Consider the following 19094-nt stretch of genomic DNA (forward strand, 5'->3'; position numbering starts at 1 on the left):
TTTTTTGTATTTTATATGCTTATAAGCTAGTTTTTTTGTCAAATAAAATTTGTTACTCAGCTATCTTATTAGTTACCAACTAGCTAAGCTAACTTATCAGTCATCAACTAGTTTGTCAAACATAGCCTAAGTATTAAAATATATAGAAAAGATAATTAAAGTCCATTAATTATGATCAACGTTTTATATTAGAAAATAATCAGGATATTTTATGAAACCACATATTTATTAGATTAGATCATTAGATCGAGGATCAAATATCATCAAAAGATTTGTATACACTCTTGAGAGTTATTTTATGGTGTTTTCCTTTTGTTTTGTTAAAGCAAAAGATTAGATCATTAGATCGTGAATCAAAAGATTTCACGTGAAAGGAACTTTATGCTGTTTTCCTTTTGTTTTGTTAAAGCAAATATGAGAGTTATTTTTCCAAATGCACAAATAACGTTCACATTATAATTATGAGTTCATATTGTTTTCTTAGTTATATACACTCTTGAGAACATCSAGGTTTCTTTGCAATCATCTCGCTTATATTTCCCACAAGAAAGTTTTGATTCAATTAATATATAGGATCCTTCAAGCATAACTTCGTCAATGGCGTCTTCCTCAACTTCATMTGTTCAGACGAGCTTTAAGTATGATGTTTTTTTGAGTTTTCGAGGTAAAGACACTCGTAAGACATTCGTTGATCATCTCTATCATGCTCTTCAGAACAAAAGCATCCACACTTACAAAGATGACGAGAGAATCAAGAAAGGGGAGAGGATCGRTGATGAGCTCATCRAATCCATTGAAGACTCAAAGTTCTATATAATTGTTTTCTCCAGGAACTATGCATCTTCATCTTGGTGCTTGGATGAGCTTGTAAAGATTATGGAGTGCCAGACGATGACTGAGCATACTGCTTATCCCGTCTTCTATGATGTGGAACCCACTGAAGTCCGCCACCAAAGTGGGGAATTTGGAAAAGCTTTTGCTAAACAAGAAAAGAAAGAGGATGCTGAAAAATGGAGAAAGGCTCTAAAAGAAGCAGCCGATCTTTCTGGGTTTGAGTTGAAGAACACTGCAGATGGGTAATTCATCCATATCATTTCGTACTGATTCTTTGTAATCTACCTTTACCCTATGATGTGAAACCGTCATCCATGCGAGATCATGTTGTGTTGTCAAATTCTAACTCAAACCTGAGTCCCTATTGAAAGATAAAACATGTGATATGATTACATGACACTCTTAATGACTTCGTATTCACATGTATGTTATAGATCTGAATTTAAATGAATTGTTCATGTGGGATTTTGAGCAAGCTAATTTTGTCTTATTTAAATACACAGGCATGAAGCTAAATTTATCCAAAAAATTGTGGAAGAGATCTCACTGGAGTTGCGATCCATCAATTTCAGCGTCGATGAAAAATTARTTGGCATGGAGGCTCGAATAAGTGATGTTGTTTCATCTTTAGAAACAAGTATTGATGACGTTCGAATGATAGGAATCAAGGGGATGGGAGGTGGTGGGAAGACAACTTTGGCGAGAGCTGTTTTTGATCGAATATCATTTCGGTTCGAAGGTAGCAGTTTTGTTGAGAATGTTAGGGAGAATTCAAATCCCAATTTATCCCATTTAAAGGAGTTACAGAACCAAGTCCTTAAAGATGTGCTAAAGGATCAGGGCATTAATATAAGTAATGTTCATGATGGGAAAAAGATGATAAAAAGGATGATGAGTTGTAGAAAGGTTCTTATTGTTCTCGATGATGTGGATCATGTAGACCAACTTAAGGCGTTAGCGGGTGAGCTTAATTGGTTTAATAAGGGAAGTAGAATTATCATCACAACAAGAGATGAGCAAGTGTTGGTAGCACACAAAGTAGTCAACTCAAATATTCACGATGTCAATCTATTAACAGATGACGAAGCAATTTGCCTCTTGAGTAGGTGTGCATTTGGGAACGAGAGTCCAAATCCTGGGTACGAAGAGCTATCAAGAAACGTTRTAGGTTATGCTGCTGGTCTMCCCTTRACAATCACAGTTTTGGGTKCGTTTCTCTGTGATGCAAASRAGSATGTATGGATAGATACCCTCGCAAGACTTGAAAAAATTCCATTGCATGAAACTCTACAAAAGCTGGAGTTAAGCTATATGGGTCTWGATACCGATTGCAAGGAAATATTCCTAGATGTTGCATGCCTATTGAAAYGGTGGAYGAAAGAAGAAGCAATCATAGCGCTTGAAAGYCGTGGATTTCATGCTATACACGGTTTGACTGTTCTTCAGAACAGATCTCTTGTAACTATTTCTAAAGATGGGCGCTTGACGATGCATGACCATATAGAAGAAATGGGGAGATACATTGTTCGTCGTTCGAACCTTAATGAGCCTGCAAGACACTCCCGATTGTGGATTACGGAGGAAATTGAAGATATATTGGTTAACGATTTGGTGAGAATCAAATTTACTTGTAAAGTTGAAAAACACCAACAAATTTTCAATCGTCATGACCTAAGTAAGTTTCACTAGGGGTGTAAATGATGCGAGTCGATTTCGAGTATCAATATACTTGATTCAAACTCGATAGCCATTTCTCAAGTTCGAACTCGACAACCATTTCTCAAGTTCGAACTCGACAGCCATTTCTCAAGTTCGAACTCGACTCGAAAACTCGCAAGTAGTTAAAACTAAACTCGACTCAAACTTGATTGCAATTTTTTAAACTCGAGCTCGAACTCGAACTCGAATCAAGCTCCAACTCGAACTCGAATCAAGCTCACCCGCGAAATTTATGAAATTTTAGGGATATAAAACTTAAATGTGTTCTCTTAAATTTTAAAAGATTAAAGAACTGCACCTTAAACTTCATCATCAAAAAAACAAAGTTACAAACTTCATTCATCTCCCTCTCTTTTTATAACACATTTTCATTCTTTTTTTACTATCTCTATTCCAATGTGGGACAATTTCAGCAAAATTTTTGTAGTTTCTGTCTTTTTTTAATTATGATTTTAGTAGAAAAATCTGTTGATTAGTTTTAGAGTTAAAAATGTACAATATTGTTCAAACATTAAAAAATATACGACATTTTTATTACATTATATTGTACATATTATATTATAAAACTGATTATATTTTTAAACTAATTATATATAAAAAAGATCGAGTATCTCACGAGCTTTTGAGTCGAGTATTGGGTAGCTTGACTCGACTCGTTAATATATTTCGAGTCGAGTTCGAGTTTTGAGCCGAGCCTATTCGAGTCGAGTTTTGACCAAGTCGATCTTGAGTACCTCGCGAGTTGTCTCGTATCATTTATACCCGTAAGTTTCATGGTCAATACTTTTGGATTTCAGGGGACTGAAGCAACATGTATAAAGCTGTGGGTGGAAAAAGTCAATAAAAAAACTATTATGAAAGGCCTTAGAAAGATGGAGAAACTTAGATTTCTTCGCTTGATGCAATACTTATCAGAATTGGACTTTGATGAAGATTGCGATTATTTACCAGATTCTTTGCAATATCTAAAGTTGGAAGTTGGCTTTTTACATGTTTTACCGAAAGCATTTCAAGGAAGTAATCTTGTTGCTCTTGAAATTCCTTTCATGGAACAACTTTGGGAAGGGGGAGAGAGAAAGGTAAGAGTAATGGTTTTGCATCATTTATATATTATGACACTACACATCTATTGCTCTCTTTTTACACAYTCTCCATCTTTTCTTTTTCTTATCATAGGTTCTTCCCAAACTCCGATTCCTTACGCTCCGTTGGTCATTTTTGACGACCTTTGACCTTGGGCTAACTCCAAATCTTGAGATATTAAATCTTGAACGTAGTCGTGATTTGGTAGAATTTCACATGCCTCTTCCATGCCCAAAGCTCAAATCCCTCAACCTCAATCGTTCAAAGTTGAGTACCCTTGACCTTAGGTTGGTCCCGAATATCGAGACGTTGAATCTTATGGAATGTTCAGATTTGGTAGAACTTCACATTCCATGTGAATGTCCACAACTCAAATTCATCAACTTGAGTAGTCCAAAGTTGAGGTCCCTTGACCTTATGTTGGTTTCATATATCGAGACATTGAATCTTAATGGGTGTTGTGATTTGGTAGAACTTGTCATGCCATGTAAATGTCCACAACTCACATCCCTCAACCTGAGTGGTTCAAAGTTGAGGTCCCTTGACCTTAGGTTGGTTTCGAATATCGAGACACTGAATCTTCATGGATGTAAGGATTTGGTAGAACTTTGCATCCACCGTGAATGTCCACATCTCAAATCCCTCGACTTGAGTTGTCCACCTTCTTTGAGGTCCCTTAACCTTGGACCAACTTCGGATTTCGAGATATTGAAATTAGAAGAATGTGATTATTTGGTAGAACATGACATGTTCCTTGAATGTCAACAACTCAAATCCCTTGTCCTTGATATTCCAACGTTGAGGACCCTTGACATTGGGTCAATTCCGAATCTCGAGACATTAAAACTTCAAGGATGTTATAATTTGGTGGAACTTCGCATGCACGAAGAACGTTGCAAACTAAGAACCCTCAGCCTTGGATGTCCACAGTTGAGGACCTTTGACCTTGGGATGACTCGGAATCTTGAGGCTTTGACTCTTGATGGGCATGATGATTTGGTACAACTTCTCGTTTCCAGCAGATGTCAACAACTCGAAGACCTCGAACTGATTAATTCAAAGTTGAGTACTCTTAAGCTGACCCTTAATCTCAAAAAGTTGATTCTTACATCTTGTGCTTTGGAAGAACTTCACATCCCCGTTGGAGATGTAATGCTCGTATCTCTGGACATCAAAGGATGTTCAGAGTTGAAGACCCTTGACCTTGGGCGAACTCCAAATCTCAAGAGTTTACATCTTGAAGAATGTTCTAGTTTGGTAAAACATCTTGCTCCCATTGGAGGTCTAAAAAACCTCACCAACTTAAAAGAAAAAGGTGTTTTGAGGTTTACAAATTTAAATATTCAGGAAAGTTATGGATTATTGTTACCTAGGTTAGATCTGCAGGGAAAGTTGATAGATACATGCCCATTGCACCCCGATGATAATTTCCCCAAGTTTCAGTTTGATTGTACATATCGGGACAATCTACCCTCATTGATTGGAAATGTTGAGAAGCTTATTTCGGTAGGTTCCTCTTGTGCTTGCACAGACCTTGAGAGTTTTTTCGGAAGCATTTGTGGTTTACAGCACATAGCATCCCTTACACTTGAATGCGATATTCCAGAGGCGCCCAAAGACCTTGACAACTTACAATGTCTAGTGCAGCTCGCTTTGTCGTCTCCAAGTATTAAACATCTTCCTGATAGCATTTTATCGTTGAAACATCTGAAATATCTCAATCTTTTTGATTGTATGCTTCTTGAGAAGTTACCGGAGGAGTTTGGCAGATTAGAATGTTTAGAGGAACTGCGTTTGAGGTCTGAAAAGATTAAACATCTTCCGTATAGCATTTGTATGTTGAAACATCTGAAATCTTTCGAACTTTATTGTGAGCTTCTTGAGAAGTTACCGGAGGATCTTGGACGATTAGAATGTTTAAAGAAGCTATATTTCAGGTCTAAAAAGATTAAACATCTTCCAGATAGCATTTGTATGTTGAAACATCTGAAATCTTTCAAACTTCATTGTGAGCTTCTTGAGAAGTTACCGAAGGATCTTGGTCGATTAGAATGTTTAGAGAGGCTAAAACTAAAACGGTGTCTAGTTTTACGAGATATTCCGAATAGCATATGTAGGTTGAAAAGTCTAAAGTGTCTCAGTCTCCACGATTCTATTAGAGTTGAGAAATTTCCAGAGGAACTTGGACGTTTAAAATGTTTAGAAAAGTTGGATATACGAGGTACAAGCATAAATAATCTTCCCCCGAGCATTTCATTGTTAGGAGGTCTGAAAATTGTTCGATCAGAAGACGGAACAACCACAACCACAACAACAGGAGGCTGTTGTACTATACTGTACCATATTTTCTCTTCTTGGCACGAATGGGTCTTACTGCACTGCATCAATAACAGGATGTAGAGACGAAGAGGGGGCTGAAAATGAGGTGCTTACTTATTCTTGACATGAATCAAGTGGGGTATCAATCTGTTGCATGACTATTTCTTTAAACATGCTTCATTTTGTTTCTTCAGGGATGTCATCTTTATGAAGCTATCATTCAAGAATGGACTCAGCAGGTGCAGGATATGTTAATATGAAGAAGTTTGCCGTGGTTGAGTACTATTCAAAGGTGTTGTTTTTACATAACTCATGATTTCATATAAATTGAACCTTAAATGCACATCTTTCGAGCACTAATTTATGGTGGTTGCATGCTTTTTTTGGTTATGTTGTTTTTTTTTGTGTGCTTAGGCTCTGCGTTTCAGAAGTTCATTGAATAGAAGGATCATGCCCTCTTCACATGCCGTCTAATCTTCGGTCTCAATGGTTTGATCCTGCAATTCCAACTTAACTGTTGTTGTTCATGATTCTCATGGTGAAGCTCTGATTCATCTCTGCAGATTCTTACCTAAATGATCTCTTACAGTTCCAAAAAAAGGAAGGAAATTTCCAGGGAATTCACAGAAGTCACGGCTAAAGAAAAGAAGGAAGAAAAAGAAAGAAGAGGATGTGGTAAAAACACAGGGCTGGGTTTGGAGGGCAGCACATTCGGTCAAGGAGAAGGCACCAAAATAGAGGGGCTTCCGAGTGGTTTTATATGCACAGAAAACAGGGGCTGTTGGGGCATTGTTAACAGAACCGTAAGGGGCTGCTGGAGGCTTGAGGGGGGCTGTTTTGACAGCACAAAAGCCATCAACGAACGAAGCTTGGCTGTTGCGTTCCTTGTAACAAACAAGAGCTTTGCTGGGTTTTGATTTGGTAACATGAAYCGAGAGCGGGCAGCAGCAGGTACTCAAAACAGAGGTGATTTTCTTGTTCAGTTGTTTCGTTTGATCTACATTAAAATGACTCATTATTCTTCGTTGGTTTTGCATATTGGAGAGGTTTTTGGCAGTGACATTCAAACATTGCATTGATGATATTTGGGTTACAGAAGCTCTGTTTTTCCACCAGGTGTCTTGACATTATGTATATATCTATACATATATTTGCTGGAACAATGCATCAACATCAAGAAAGTATTGGAATGTCCGTTACCATTGTGAGCTAAATCTGTTTCAAGGTCGACCCGATGTGAAAATTCATATGTGATCCCATTTTGGTTTGTTTTCTTAGTTATATGTTCATTTTAATTTGTATAAAAAGCATAAATATGTCGATTGGGACAAAACGTGACAGGTTTTGTCGGGTTTTAAATATTTAATGGTTGATTTGTTTGTATGTGTTTCAATTGGATGTGTTATCATGATCGATTAGCATCCGTGCCAAACGCAATAGTGTCGGCGGGAGGACGGTTGGCTTGGATATGCATGGATTATGCTGGGGGTTGGATTAATCCTTTGACATGTTGATTTAGGTAATGCATTTAAAATTGAATGTTGCATGAAAAGAAATTGAATTAGTTGTTAATAGAATCATCAACAAATAGTATTCAAATAATTCGAAAAGGTTAATAAAATCTAATTAGTGAAATTTTAATATATATATATATATATATATATATATATATATTTATATATATATATCTATACTATATTATAAAATATTTGACAAGAACTCTTAAAAACCACTTTTTATACGTAAAGTACTGTTTATTAATGCATATTACTTAAAACTCAAGATTACAAGTAGATTGTGCGTAAGTATAACTTATTAAAGCTCTATATCTGAATTTGTGTAACTAACTGCAGATAAACATAATCAAATACAGGATAAACATCTCATTTTAAATATAAAAAATCTAAAATATAATTAAGATAATCATTGAGTTTTAACAGAATACATAATTATTATCTTTATAAAATGTTATATTATTAAACCAAAAAATAAATTATTCCATTATTAAACTTAAATTAAATTATAATAAAAAAAATTAAAGAAATTACATAAAAAAATGATATATATATATATATATATATATATATTTTTTAAATTTTTTATGATATCTTCACATTTATATTTTATTTAAAAATAAAATCATTATTGTTTTTTAAAAACACATAAAATCGCATTATTATAACATCGACATAGACAAATAATAAAATAGAATATTAAAATCGAGATGTGTCTCGCTGCATTGCGCGAGTATTCTTCTAGTATGTATATATATATATATTTAGAAATAAAGTTGTAAAATCAAATAAAATGAATAATAATAATGACGGAGGTGTGGATAATATCTACACACATACATATATACACATTCTTCTTAAAGGAAGAATGAACAGAAAGAAGTACCAATTTACCATTAAAAATCTCTTTAACAAGAAAGATGAAAGAATGGTGGGTCTTTTCAATACTATGTCTCTTCAATTTTCTTGTTTTTTTTTTTTTTTTTCGTTTTTCCATTTAAGTTAAACCTTAATAGAAGAAAGCTATTATGAAATGCTTAGGAAAAAAAGACATAATCTCTAAGCTTATAATATTGGGACGTCATACTCAATTATGAGTAAATGACATATATACCCCTAATCAAGTGAGCACAAGTTGTCAAAATTATGAAGAAGGAAGTCTCTCTTTTCGTCAGCAGTTGGTTGTCTATGCCAACATTCTCTCTTGACCATCCGATGATGCTCTCACGATCTCTGACTCATAAAAATTGTTTTATATGGTTAAGCTCTTACCACATCTATTTATACCATAATCATATTGAATCGACATTAATAAGTATTATTAGACAACAGAAAAATACGTTTGTGACTCCTCCCCCATTTGGACAATCATTGATGCTTAAGGAACTTTATGGCTTTTTTCTTTCTAGTCATGATTTTCTACCACGTTAAGCAAATCACCCTTTCTGTTTCACACTTTCATCAGGTTTAGGTCTTCCAAACCCGTTTTTAATAAGCAGGAAAAAAAGTTCGGGATTTTTACGTTTCGGGTCGGACTACATTTTGAGGTTGAAAAAAATGGTTCGATCGGCTGTCATACCGACACCAAAACTTTTGCCCAATTGAGCTTTAAGGCCTAGCCAAACCCGGGCTAAGCCAACCTTTCATCGAGTCAGAACATACTAGATTCGGTCGAGGAAAAAAAATACTTACATAAAAAATATCATAAATATTTAAATGTAAAAAAAATAAAAAAAATATGTTACTGCTCGAGGAATCTTTTACATCACTTTTGATCAAACAGATGGTCTTTATTTTCTGACTCAGTTTCACACTTAATCTGAATGTATACTGTTGTCCGTATTGTTGATGTTAATGTGTCAAAAAATGAGAAATATAAAGGTTTGTAAAGTTATTTATTCAACAATATTTAGACAATGATATCTATATATATATATATATATATATATACTATATTATAAATCATTTGACAAAAACTTTTAAAAGTCATTGTTTATGCATCAAGTACTGTTTATTGATGCATATTATTTAAAATTCAAGATTTCAAGCAAATTGTGTGTATGTAGAACTTATTAAATCTCCATGTTTGCATTCGTGTAACTAACTGTAGATAAATATAATCAAACACTGGATAGGTATCTCATTTTAAATATTAAAAATCTAAAATAAATTTAGGATAATCATTGAATTCTAACAAAATATGAACTATTATATTTATAAAAAATTATATTATTAAACCAAAAATAAAAGACTTCATTATTAAATCTAAATTTAATTATAATAAAAAATGGAATTAAAGAAATTTCACAAAAAAAAAAAAAACTTTTAAAATCATATTATAATATCAACAGAGACTATTTAAAACGAAACATTAAAATCAAGATTATCTTGCTGCATTAAATAACTAACATTCTAGTAATTAAATAAATAAGTAAATAATATTTGAATCATCATCATATTTGGTTTATTTATTCCAAATTTGTCCCTCTTTTAAAAGGATCCCAAAAATAACATTATAATTTGTCTCATCATATTTTTATACTTTTTATAATTTGTACCATGAATTGAATCAACAAAGTTATCATTGATCAAAATAAGTGGAGTGAATTATATTTTATGTCCCTATGGTTTGGTGCTTTGACAGATATCGTCTCATATTTTAAAAAATTAACTGAATTACGTTCCTCTTGTTGCAATTTTTTTTAATGAATTGGGTCTCTAATGCAACCACGAGAATTTAATTTGTTGTTTATCCAAGACCCAGTTCGTTATAAAAACAACAAACATAAAAACTTTGATTGTTAGAAAAATACAACCACACTAACATAACTTGTTAAAAAGATGCAATTTTATAGGGGCATGTTTTGTTAATTTTTCATACTAGGGATGAAAATAGTAAAAACCATCAAACTTTAGGGACTAAAAATGTAGTTCACTCTAACAGTGACCAACTAGAATTGGTACAACCAGTGTAGTCATATCATATCTCCACTAACTTAAACTCACAGGCTGTATATGTCAGCATCCAGCTTTTCTTTTTTTAAGATTTAAGAAAAATTTTAAAAAAATCTAATAGATTTTAGTGCTTGAAATAATTAAGTTTTTAGATAATTTTATTAGAACAAATAATTTTTTGGACATTTAAAAACTTGTTAAATAATTTATTGGACTTTTTAAAACTTGTTATATACATTCTTATGACATATAAAACTGATTAATATGACAAAATAATGAAAAAAATCTGGAAAAAAAAACCCAATGGAAATTCGTATTTTGAATGATTAAGTTATTAATTATTTTTTGAACCAAAAAAGTACTTACATCTATAAAATAAAACAAATATACCAAAAAAATACTTACATTTAAAAAATATTCTTGATGAAATTTATTTTAATTAAAAATAAAAAATAATGTCAATGATTTTCTAGATTAAAATAAATAAAATATTTAGTTACTTATTAAATTTATTCTAATTAAAAATCAAATATATTTTATATATGATTTTTTAAATTAAAAAAATAATTTTTAAAAAAAAGAATAACTGATGAAATTTATTTTAATGGAAAATAAAATATATTTTATTGGTGATTTTTTAAATTAAAAAAATAATTTTTAAAAAAAAGAATAACTGATGAAATTTATTTTAATGGAAAATAAAATATATTTTATTGGTGATTTTTTAAATTAAAAAAATAGAAATATTTGATTAAATTATTAATGAATTAACTACAAAATTTAACTAAATACATAATTAATTAAAATTCGTTTTTTAACTCTGTTTTTAGAAGGATTTTCGACGGATAAGTTCATCGAAAAAGTTGATTAGTAGTGTATGCATGCATTGCAGAGAAAGAGTAACAAATTTCATCAAAACACACAAGGTACAAAAATGGACCTAAATATTCTATCCATAATTTTTTTATTTTGGTTAGGGATCAAACTGTAAGTTTTATATATCCACATGGACTAAATCTGTAATTTACTCTTCAAAGGACAATCATTTCTATCTATTGTTCTCCAAACAAACATAGCACTTTCACATATCCATCACCTTCTTCAGGGTTATACATCTCATCTTTCAATCATACCTTCAATGGCGTCTTCTTCATCAGCTTCATCCATTCCCAACACCAGCTTCAAGTACGACGTATTTCTGAGTTTTAGAGGTGAAGATACTCGTAAGAGCTTCGTCGATCATCTTTACGAGGCTCTTCAGAAAGAAAGCATTGAAACTTACAAGGATGACAAGAATCTTGAGAAAGGGAAAAAAATCAGCAAGGAGCTCATTCAAGCCATTGAAGAATCACGAGTCCATGTCATTGTTTTCTCCAAGAACTACGCATCTTCGTCTTGGTGTTTGGACGAACTTGTCATGATTACGGAGTGCCAAAAGAGGCAGACTGAGCAGACCCTTTACCCCATCTTCTATGATGTGGAACCGACTGAAGTCCGTAAAGCATTTGGAGAAGCATTTGCCAAATGTAGAAAAGAAGAGTCTGAAGAGAAATGGAGAAAGGCTCTACAAGATGCATCATCGTTCAGTGGGAGGGACTTGAGGACCACCGCAGATGGGTAATTCTTTCATTTTGTTTCTTCTCGTGTTTTATCAAATCCATACAAGGATGACGAGAGAATCAAAAAGGGGGAGAGGATAGGTGATGAGCTCATCAAATCCATACAAGACTCAAAATTCTATATAATCATTTTCTCTAAGAACTACGCATCTTCATCTTGGTGCTTGGATGAGCTTGTAAAGATTATGGAGTGCCGGAAGACAAGTGAGCATACTGCTTACCCTGTCTTTTATGATGTGGAACCCACTGAAGTCCGCAAACAAAGTGGGGAATTTGGAAAAGCCTTTGCCAAACAAGAAAAGGAAGAGGCTGCTGAAAAATGGAGAGATGCTCTAAAAGAAGCAAGCGCTCTGGCTGGGTGGGAGTTGAAGAACACTCTTGATGGGTAATTCTTCCGTAATATCAAATCAACTTTTATGCCATATTATGTCATTTTGATTCTTTCTAATCTACTTTTACCCTGGGATGTAAGAGGGTCATCCATGGCATCTTATTTTGTTATGCCAAATTTTAACTAGAACTTGAGTCTTGTTGAAAGATTGAACATGAAATATGATTATATGAATATCTTAGTTACTTCATATACATATCTATGTTATAGATCTGAAACTAATGGTTCATGTGGGATTTTGAGCAACCTAATTTTATCTTCTTTACTAAACAGGCATGAAGCTAAATTTATCCAAGAAATTGTTCAAGAGATCTCACTAAGGTTACGATCCATCAATTACAGCTTTGATCCAAAATTAGTAGGCATTGGGGCTCGAATAAGGGATGTTGTTTCATCTTTAGAAACCGGTATTGATGATGTTCGTATGATTGGAATCCTTGAGGCAAATGCAGGATGTTTCATTAATCTTACATAGGCTAAGGTTCTCATTAATCAACTACGACTCTTCAATTTTTGTCATTAATTAATAAATGGACCTTGGATCTTTCAGCTTGTAACAGAATTGTTGATATGATTCTGTTTGTTCCATGTATTCTTTATCTAAGCATCATACTCTGCTCTATGAGTAATTATATTAGTTATTTTATTATCAGCTTATAATAAACTTTTACATCTCGCTAAAATTGTGTGGGTACACAACTAGTATTCAAGAATACAAGTAACTACAGTTGTCCTATGTTCATCGTGCGTTGGTCTTTCTACATGTCTAATCACACTGTCGTGGTCTTCATGGAAACAACGGCTCTATTGGTTGTTGTAGAGGTTAGGTTTGTGTACATCTCACCCTCCCTAGACCCTCTTTTGAGTGAGATTTATTGGGTTTGGTTTGAAAAGATGGGTTCCGTTGATAGCATCCACAGCATTGAATGGTTCATCGAATAGGTTAATTATCAGCATCTTGGTATAGAGCTAGTGCATGCAATTTGTATTCTCTGTTTATGGCCTCTGCTCAAATTGATTCGCCTCTCGCCTATAACTGTTGGTTCCCAAACGAGAATAATCGAATTTAAAATACATTTTTCAAGTTGTGAGTTTTAAACTTTGGCTGCTGAGTATTTAAAATAGTTCTAAAGTTAGTCAATCGGTTTAGTAAATTACATATGACATGCCGCCCGTAAACTTGTTTGATAATTTGTTTTCAGACAACATCCTTTTAAGATTCATGATTTTGGACCGCTTTTGAACACTTTTACTCCATCAGAAGTGTAATATTAGAAGGAAAATCTGTAATTTACCTTTAGAGCTTTATTAATGTTCTACAAGGAATCATGTTTTTAAGGCATCTTTGTTTCTCTGCTTGATTTCACACTTTTTCCTAACACACTTATCACCTTGACGATGCACAATGTTGGTATCAGTTTATAGCAAAATAACAAATGCTAAAAGTGATTACTTGTCATATTAATGGCGTCTTCTTCAACTTTCATCCATTCAAAAGAGCTTTAAGTACGATGTGTTTTTGAGTTTTAGAGGTGAAGACACTCGTAAGAGATTCGTTCACCATCTTTTTCAGCCTCTTAAACTAAAGAACATGAAACTAGACGCATCTTCATGTTCATGTTGGTGCTTGGACGAGCTTGTCAAGATTATGGAGTGCTAAAACACACACACTGAACAGACTGTTTACCCTATGATGTGGAACCCGTTGAAGTCCACAATCAAAGTGGGGCATTTGGAGAAGCCTTTGACGAGCATATAAGAAAGAGGATACACGAAAATGGAGAAAGGCTCTAGAAGATGCAACATATTTCAGTGGGTGGGACTTAAGGACCAGTACTGCTGATGAGTAATTCTTTCAGCTTGTTTCTTCTCGTGTTCTATCGTCAAACTTTTACTCGAACTTGAGTACTTTTCTTGAAAGATTAAACTGAAATATGATTATATATGTGACTCCATTATTAATTCTTATATGTTTGTATTTTGTAGATATAAAAGTAATTATTCATATATATGGGAGTTTGAGAAAGCTAATTGATTCTTCTTTAACGCACAGGCATAAAGCTGAATTTATTTAAAATAGTTGTGAAGGAGATTCCAATAAAGTTGCATTCCATCAGCGTTTAATAAGCACGAGGACTCGGATAAATGACGTGGTTTTTTTTGTTTATGATAGGTTCTTAAGAATCTCATATTTCTTAATTTTAACTATTCAAAGTTGAAGAGCCTTGATCTTGTTCTAACTTCGAATCTCGAGAAATTAAATCTTAAACATTGTGTTGATTTGGTAGAAATTCACATTCCCGTTGAAAGTCGCCTAAATCTCAGATGCCTCGACATCAATTCTTCTAAGTTGAGGACCCTTGACCTTCGAGGGACTCCGTATCTCGAGACATTAAGTCTTAGAGGATGTTACAATTTGGTGGAACTTCACCTTCCCGTTGAATGCATAAAGCTCGAATCCATCGACATCATAGGTGCAAAGTTAAGGACCTTTGATCTTTGGTGGACTCCGAATCTCAGGAGGTTAAGTCTTACAGAATGTTATCATTTGGTAGAAGTTCATACACATGGTGGGTGTCTAAAAAAGCTTGACTACATAAACTTAAGTGGTTGTTTGAGATTTAAGTCTTTTTTGTTCAGAAAACAGTTTGAATCCGCTGAAGTTGGTTGTCTATCTAAGTTACATTTGATTGCAGAGTCCATAGAAATGTGCCCGTTGCACTTTGGCAATAATTTGCCCAAGTTTCGATTTGCATGTTTTTATGAAGAACATGGACTCTCATTGATCGGAAACCTAGAGAAGCTTATCTCTTTTGGTCTCTGTGCTTGCACAAATCTTGAGGGTTTTTCTCAAAGCATTTATGGTTTACGATGTTTAACAAAGCTTACACTCGAAGGTAAGGTAGTATTCCAGAGTCACCCAAAGACCTTAGACGGTTGGAATGTCTAGAGGAGCTAAATTTGTTGTCTACAAAGTTTACACATCTGCCGGATAGCATTTGTAAGCTAAAACATCTGAAATCTCTCAAACTTGGTCGTTGTTGGCTTCTTGAGAAGTTACCGGAAGATCTTGGTGGATTAGAATGTTTAGAGAAACTAATCCTATCAGATTGTGTATTTTTACAAGATATTCCAGACAATATTTGTAAGATAAAATGTCTAAGATATTTACATCTTTGGTACTGTGTTACTGTTGAGAAATTGCCAGAGGAACTTGGGCGTTTAGGATGCCTAAAAGAGTTAAATATAGAAGGTACAAACATAAGACATCTTCCGCAAAGCATTTTTGAGTTGAAAGGTCTGCGTATTGTTGGGTTTGAATGGCTTCTTGAGTCATATGGTTTTACATCCCAGATTCAAACCTCAGAAGACGAAACATTTGTAGAGCTGTGAGTAACATTCAGGCAATTTATCTCAGGAAATTTTCAAAAATTGCTACATGGGTTATATTCGTTTATTTTCAACTGTTCTTACAGGATCTTGGACGATATGACTTTGGTCATTCATGTAACGAGGTTGGAACAGGACTCTCATGTTCCATATCAGCAGAGATATATATCTTGTTGGACGTAAAAGTTTTGTCTTTTGCTTCATAGTAACTTAAATTGTTAAGATATGAGAACCGGGTCTTAGGCGATCTATGATTAATTGATGTTTTGCTTCAAGAAATGCGCGAAGACTGAAGACATTGTTTTAGGTGATCTATGTTTATGTTTTGTAACCCGACATTTTTTGGTTTATGTCCTCCGTTGTATTATATATATATAAAATCGATGTGGGGATGAGCTGCCTAGCTTGACTAGGTTCCAAACCCCTTAAAACTCAGTGTAATCTGTAATCTCTTCTTGGATATTTTTCTTAAAAGTGCCGTGGGATCTGTGGTTCTCATTCACATCCATTATATCTAAATGTTACATTCTTCCATCCTTCAAGATGACCATTATATACAGATATGTGTTCGTGTATATGTCCAAAGCAACGATGAGATCTGCATTTCAGGCAAAAACTTCACCTACATTATGTGAATTACCGTTTTCGGTTCCAGAAAACGTTATTCACTGAAATGTTGTTACTGTCAAGTAGTGTCAACTGCAGTTCTCGACCGATAGTTTCTGGTGCCGTCTTGTTGCTGATTTGCTGTTTTCTTGATGTTGGTTTGCTACTACAGCAGCTGTTGGTGTAATCATCTCTCTTAACCAGCCTCATCCTTGCAAACTCAACTCTTGTTTTGCTTGTGATGACTCCAAATAAGGAGTAATTGACTCTTGAGGGACAAGATGATCATTTGTTAGTCGAAGTTAAGAAATGGTAGTTGTTTCTTATCCTGATGTGTGGTTCACTTTCTTATGTCGACATTAATTTGTAGGACTACCTCTCCCTTATCATTTTGTGTCGTACTTCACGTCTTGACATAAATAGGTGGGTCACCTGGTTTGACAAATGGTGTAATGTATAAAATCGAGTAAATTATTTAATTTTCTACAAACTTCACAGTAAAATATTGTGAAGGTAAAAAAAAAATTTGAACCATCACAGCTAAAACATTATGAAGGTTACCTTTACATTGTTTTATTGTGGAGTTTCAAGTGTAAAAATGTAATCTCATGAAAATTGTCTGGTCTCACATGATCCCAAGTCTTGATAGTATTGTCAAGTTGTGAAACGTACTCAAGATCTAGTTATTTCTTATATTCTACGTCGCAATACGTCAACCCCTCTGATGTATGCAAAAATCATAAACTCATATAGTCGTTTTATAGGACATGACCTAGATTGTCAAAATGTCCTAATAGAATAATTTATAGAACTTAATTATAGGACTAAACTATAAAACGTCTTATTTAAAATAAAGTGTTACAATAGGTTTATAGGACGTTTTTTTGTGTTTTAACAAGTTTTTTGTAAGCTTCTAGAATAAAGTGTCATATTAGCTATTTTAGAGGACATTTTTGTAAAGGGTCCTATAAGCCCATCATTTTGTACGACACTTTTTCAAATAGTGTCGTATAAAATAGTCGATACGACACTTTATTTTGAATACGTCCTAAATTTTTTGTTAAAACGCCTAAAAACGTCGTATAAACCTAGCTATTGTAACACTTTTAGATATGTTTTTTGATTTGGTCTTATAAACTTAAGTCGTATAAAATATATTCTTTTATATTGTCATTTTAACTTTAGTCCCATGTTGTTCCACCTTTTTTTGGTGGAACAAGAAATATCAAGATTTGTCTCACTAAAATTAAAAATAGTCCCACCATGTCCTATGTTTTTTTTTGTCCATGGCATGCCAAACATGGGACTATTTTTTTTGTCCCGTCCTGTCTCATGTAGTCTGCATACCAAACGCACCCTTAAGAATTATCCCGATAAGAGACAAAACAAGGATCGAGAGTTTTATCCGTTAAGTGAAAGTGACGAGTCTTACCAGATAAAAATGTTTACCAGATAAAAATGTTATATACGATAACGTTTTAATAGATTAAAATCATAAGGAAGTGTTATCCCCATTCTTTCAGCCAAACATCAAGATTACGACCGAAGATGCGGTTACTACTAACGAAAGTGAGGTAGACGAACATACCATTTTTCGAGTCAAACATGTTCATAGGTTCATAAATCATATAATAAAAATATAGAAAATCATCGACCTCGAGCCAATAAACGAGTTGATTGATTGCGAATTTAAGCACATAAACGATCACTGAGCTCGATAATTCAAAAAATATTTCAAGCTCGAGCTCGAGCCCTACTTTGAGAAGGTTACTCAAGATTGAGTTTGGTATTATTATTTTTAAGCTGAGCTCAAATAACCTAATAGTGAAATGTAGCCTAAGAAGTTGCAGTTACATCATAAAAATTTGTAAAAATTAATTTATCCGGGTAAGTGCTTACCAAGTCAAATTACCTTATTGGATGAATACGGCAAGGACCAAGAATCTTAGCCGGTAAGAGCGAGACAATAATCGAGAGTCTTACCCGATAAGTGAGGACAATGACTCATACTACGGTTAGTGCTTACCTGGTAATTTTTTGCATAGGATGCCGTTTTTTGTTGACTAAAATATTATCTGGTAAGTAACTGACAATGTTGAATTTTATTAGTAAGCGCTTATTACCAACATGATTTACAAATATTCCCACCCACAACCAAGTTTTAATTGTGTCTTTTCCAATGCAAAGCAGAAAGATCAGGAGCAAAGACTACATCACCATCAATGTTGAGTTTCCGGGGCTTGTAATCAGCCAAAGGATCTCATGTCTTGTTTCCTCCATCTTCATCAGCTTTTATATATAGAGAGAGGGGTTGGTTCAAATACTAACCCATTTTTTTGTGTTAACTATGCTAACCAACATCAACCAATCATGTTTTATTTTTTAGTTAGGTTCAAATGTAACTCATATATTAAGTGTAAGGGTATTTAGGTAATTTGTCATTTTTATGTAACTCCCCAATATTTTAATTGGGAGTTACAAATCTTAAAATATCACTCATTTGATCTTCATGTAATAATGACATGAAGTTTCACATTTGTTCATCTTACTGATTTTTACATTTCATTATTCCTACAATGATTTTGATATTGTAAATTTCAAAAAGGTCATTTTTGTAAAGATTTCGTTATAGTCCGAGTAATATGGATAATCATAGAGTAAAAC

The 19094-nt window shown here is 33.7% G+C and overlaps 3 protein-coding genes across 3 annotated transcripts; all 3 read left to right on the forward strand.

The window, feature by feature from the left end:
- The first annotated feature begins 597 nt into the window (after positions 1–597).
- Positions 598–6398, forward strand: LOC112500467 (TMV resistance protein N-like). The gene is made up of 5 exons (XM_025103961.1): positions 598–1076; positions 1338–2445; positions 3351–3632; positions 3730–5749; positions 6370–6398. The coding sequence occupies exons 1-5, from the start codon at positions 598–600 to the stop codon at positions 6396–6398; spliced, it is 3918 nt and encodes a 1305-aa protein (XP_024959729.1).
- Positions 6399–11562: 5164 nt separating this feature from the next.
- LOC112500468 (toll/interleukin-1 receptor-like protein) lies at positions 11563–12045 on the forward strand. The gene has a single exon (XM_025103963.1). It carries the CDS (start codon positions 11563–11565, stop codon positions 12043–12045), a length of 483 nt encoding a protein of 160 aa, XP_024959731.1.
- Positions 12046–12182: 137 nt separating this feature from the next.
- Positions 12183–13066, forward strand: LOC112501280 (TMV resistance protein N-like). The gene is made up of 2 exons (XM_025104992.1): positions 12183–12428; positions 12708–13066. The coding sequence occupies exons 1-2, from the start codon at positions 12229–12231 to the stop codon at positions 12907–12909; spliced, it is 402 nt and encodes a 133-aa protein (XP_024960760.1). The 5' UTR covers positions 12183–12228; the 3' UTR covers positions 12910–13066.
- Positions 13067–19094: the final 6028 nt, after the last annotated feature.

This window comes from Cynara cardunculus, assembly GCF_001531365.2.
Source record: "Cynara cardunculus var. scolymus isolate 2C chromosome LG 17, CcrdV1, whole genome shotgun sequence".
NCBI lineage: Eukaryota > Viridiplantae > Streptophyta > Magnoliopsida > Asterales > Asteraceae > Cynara > Cynara cardunculus.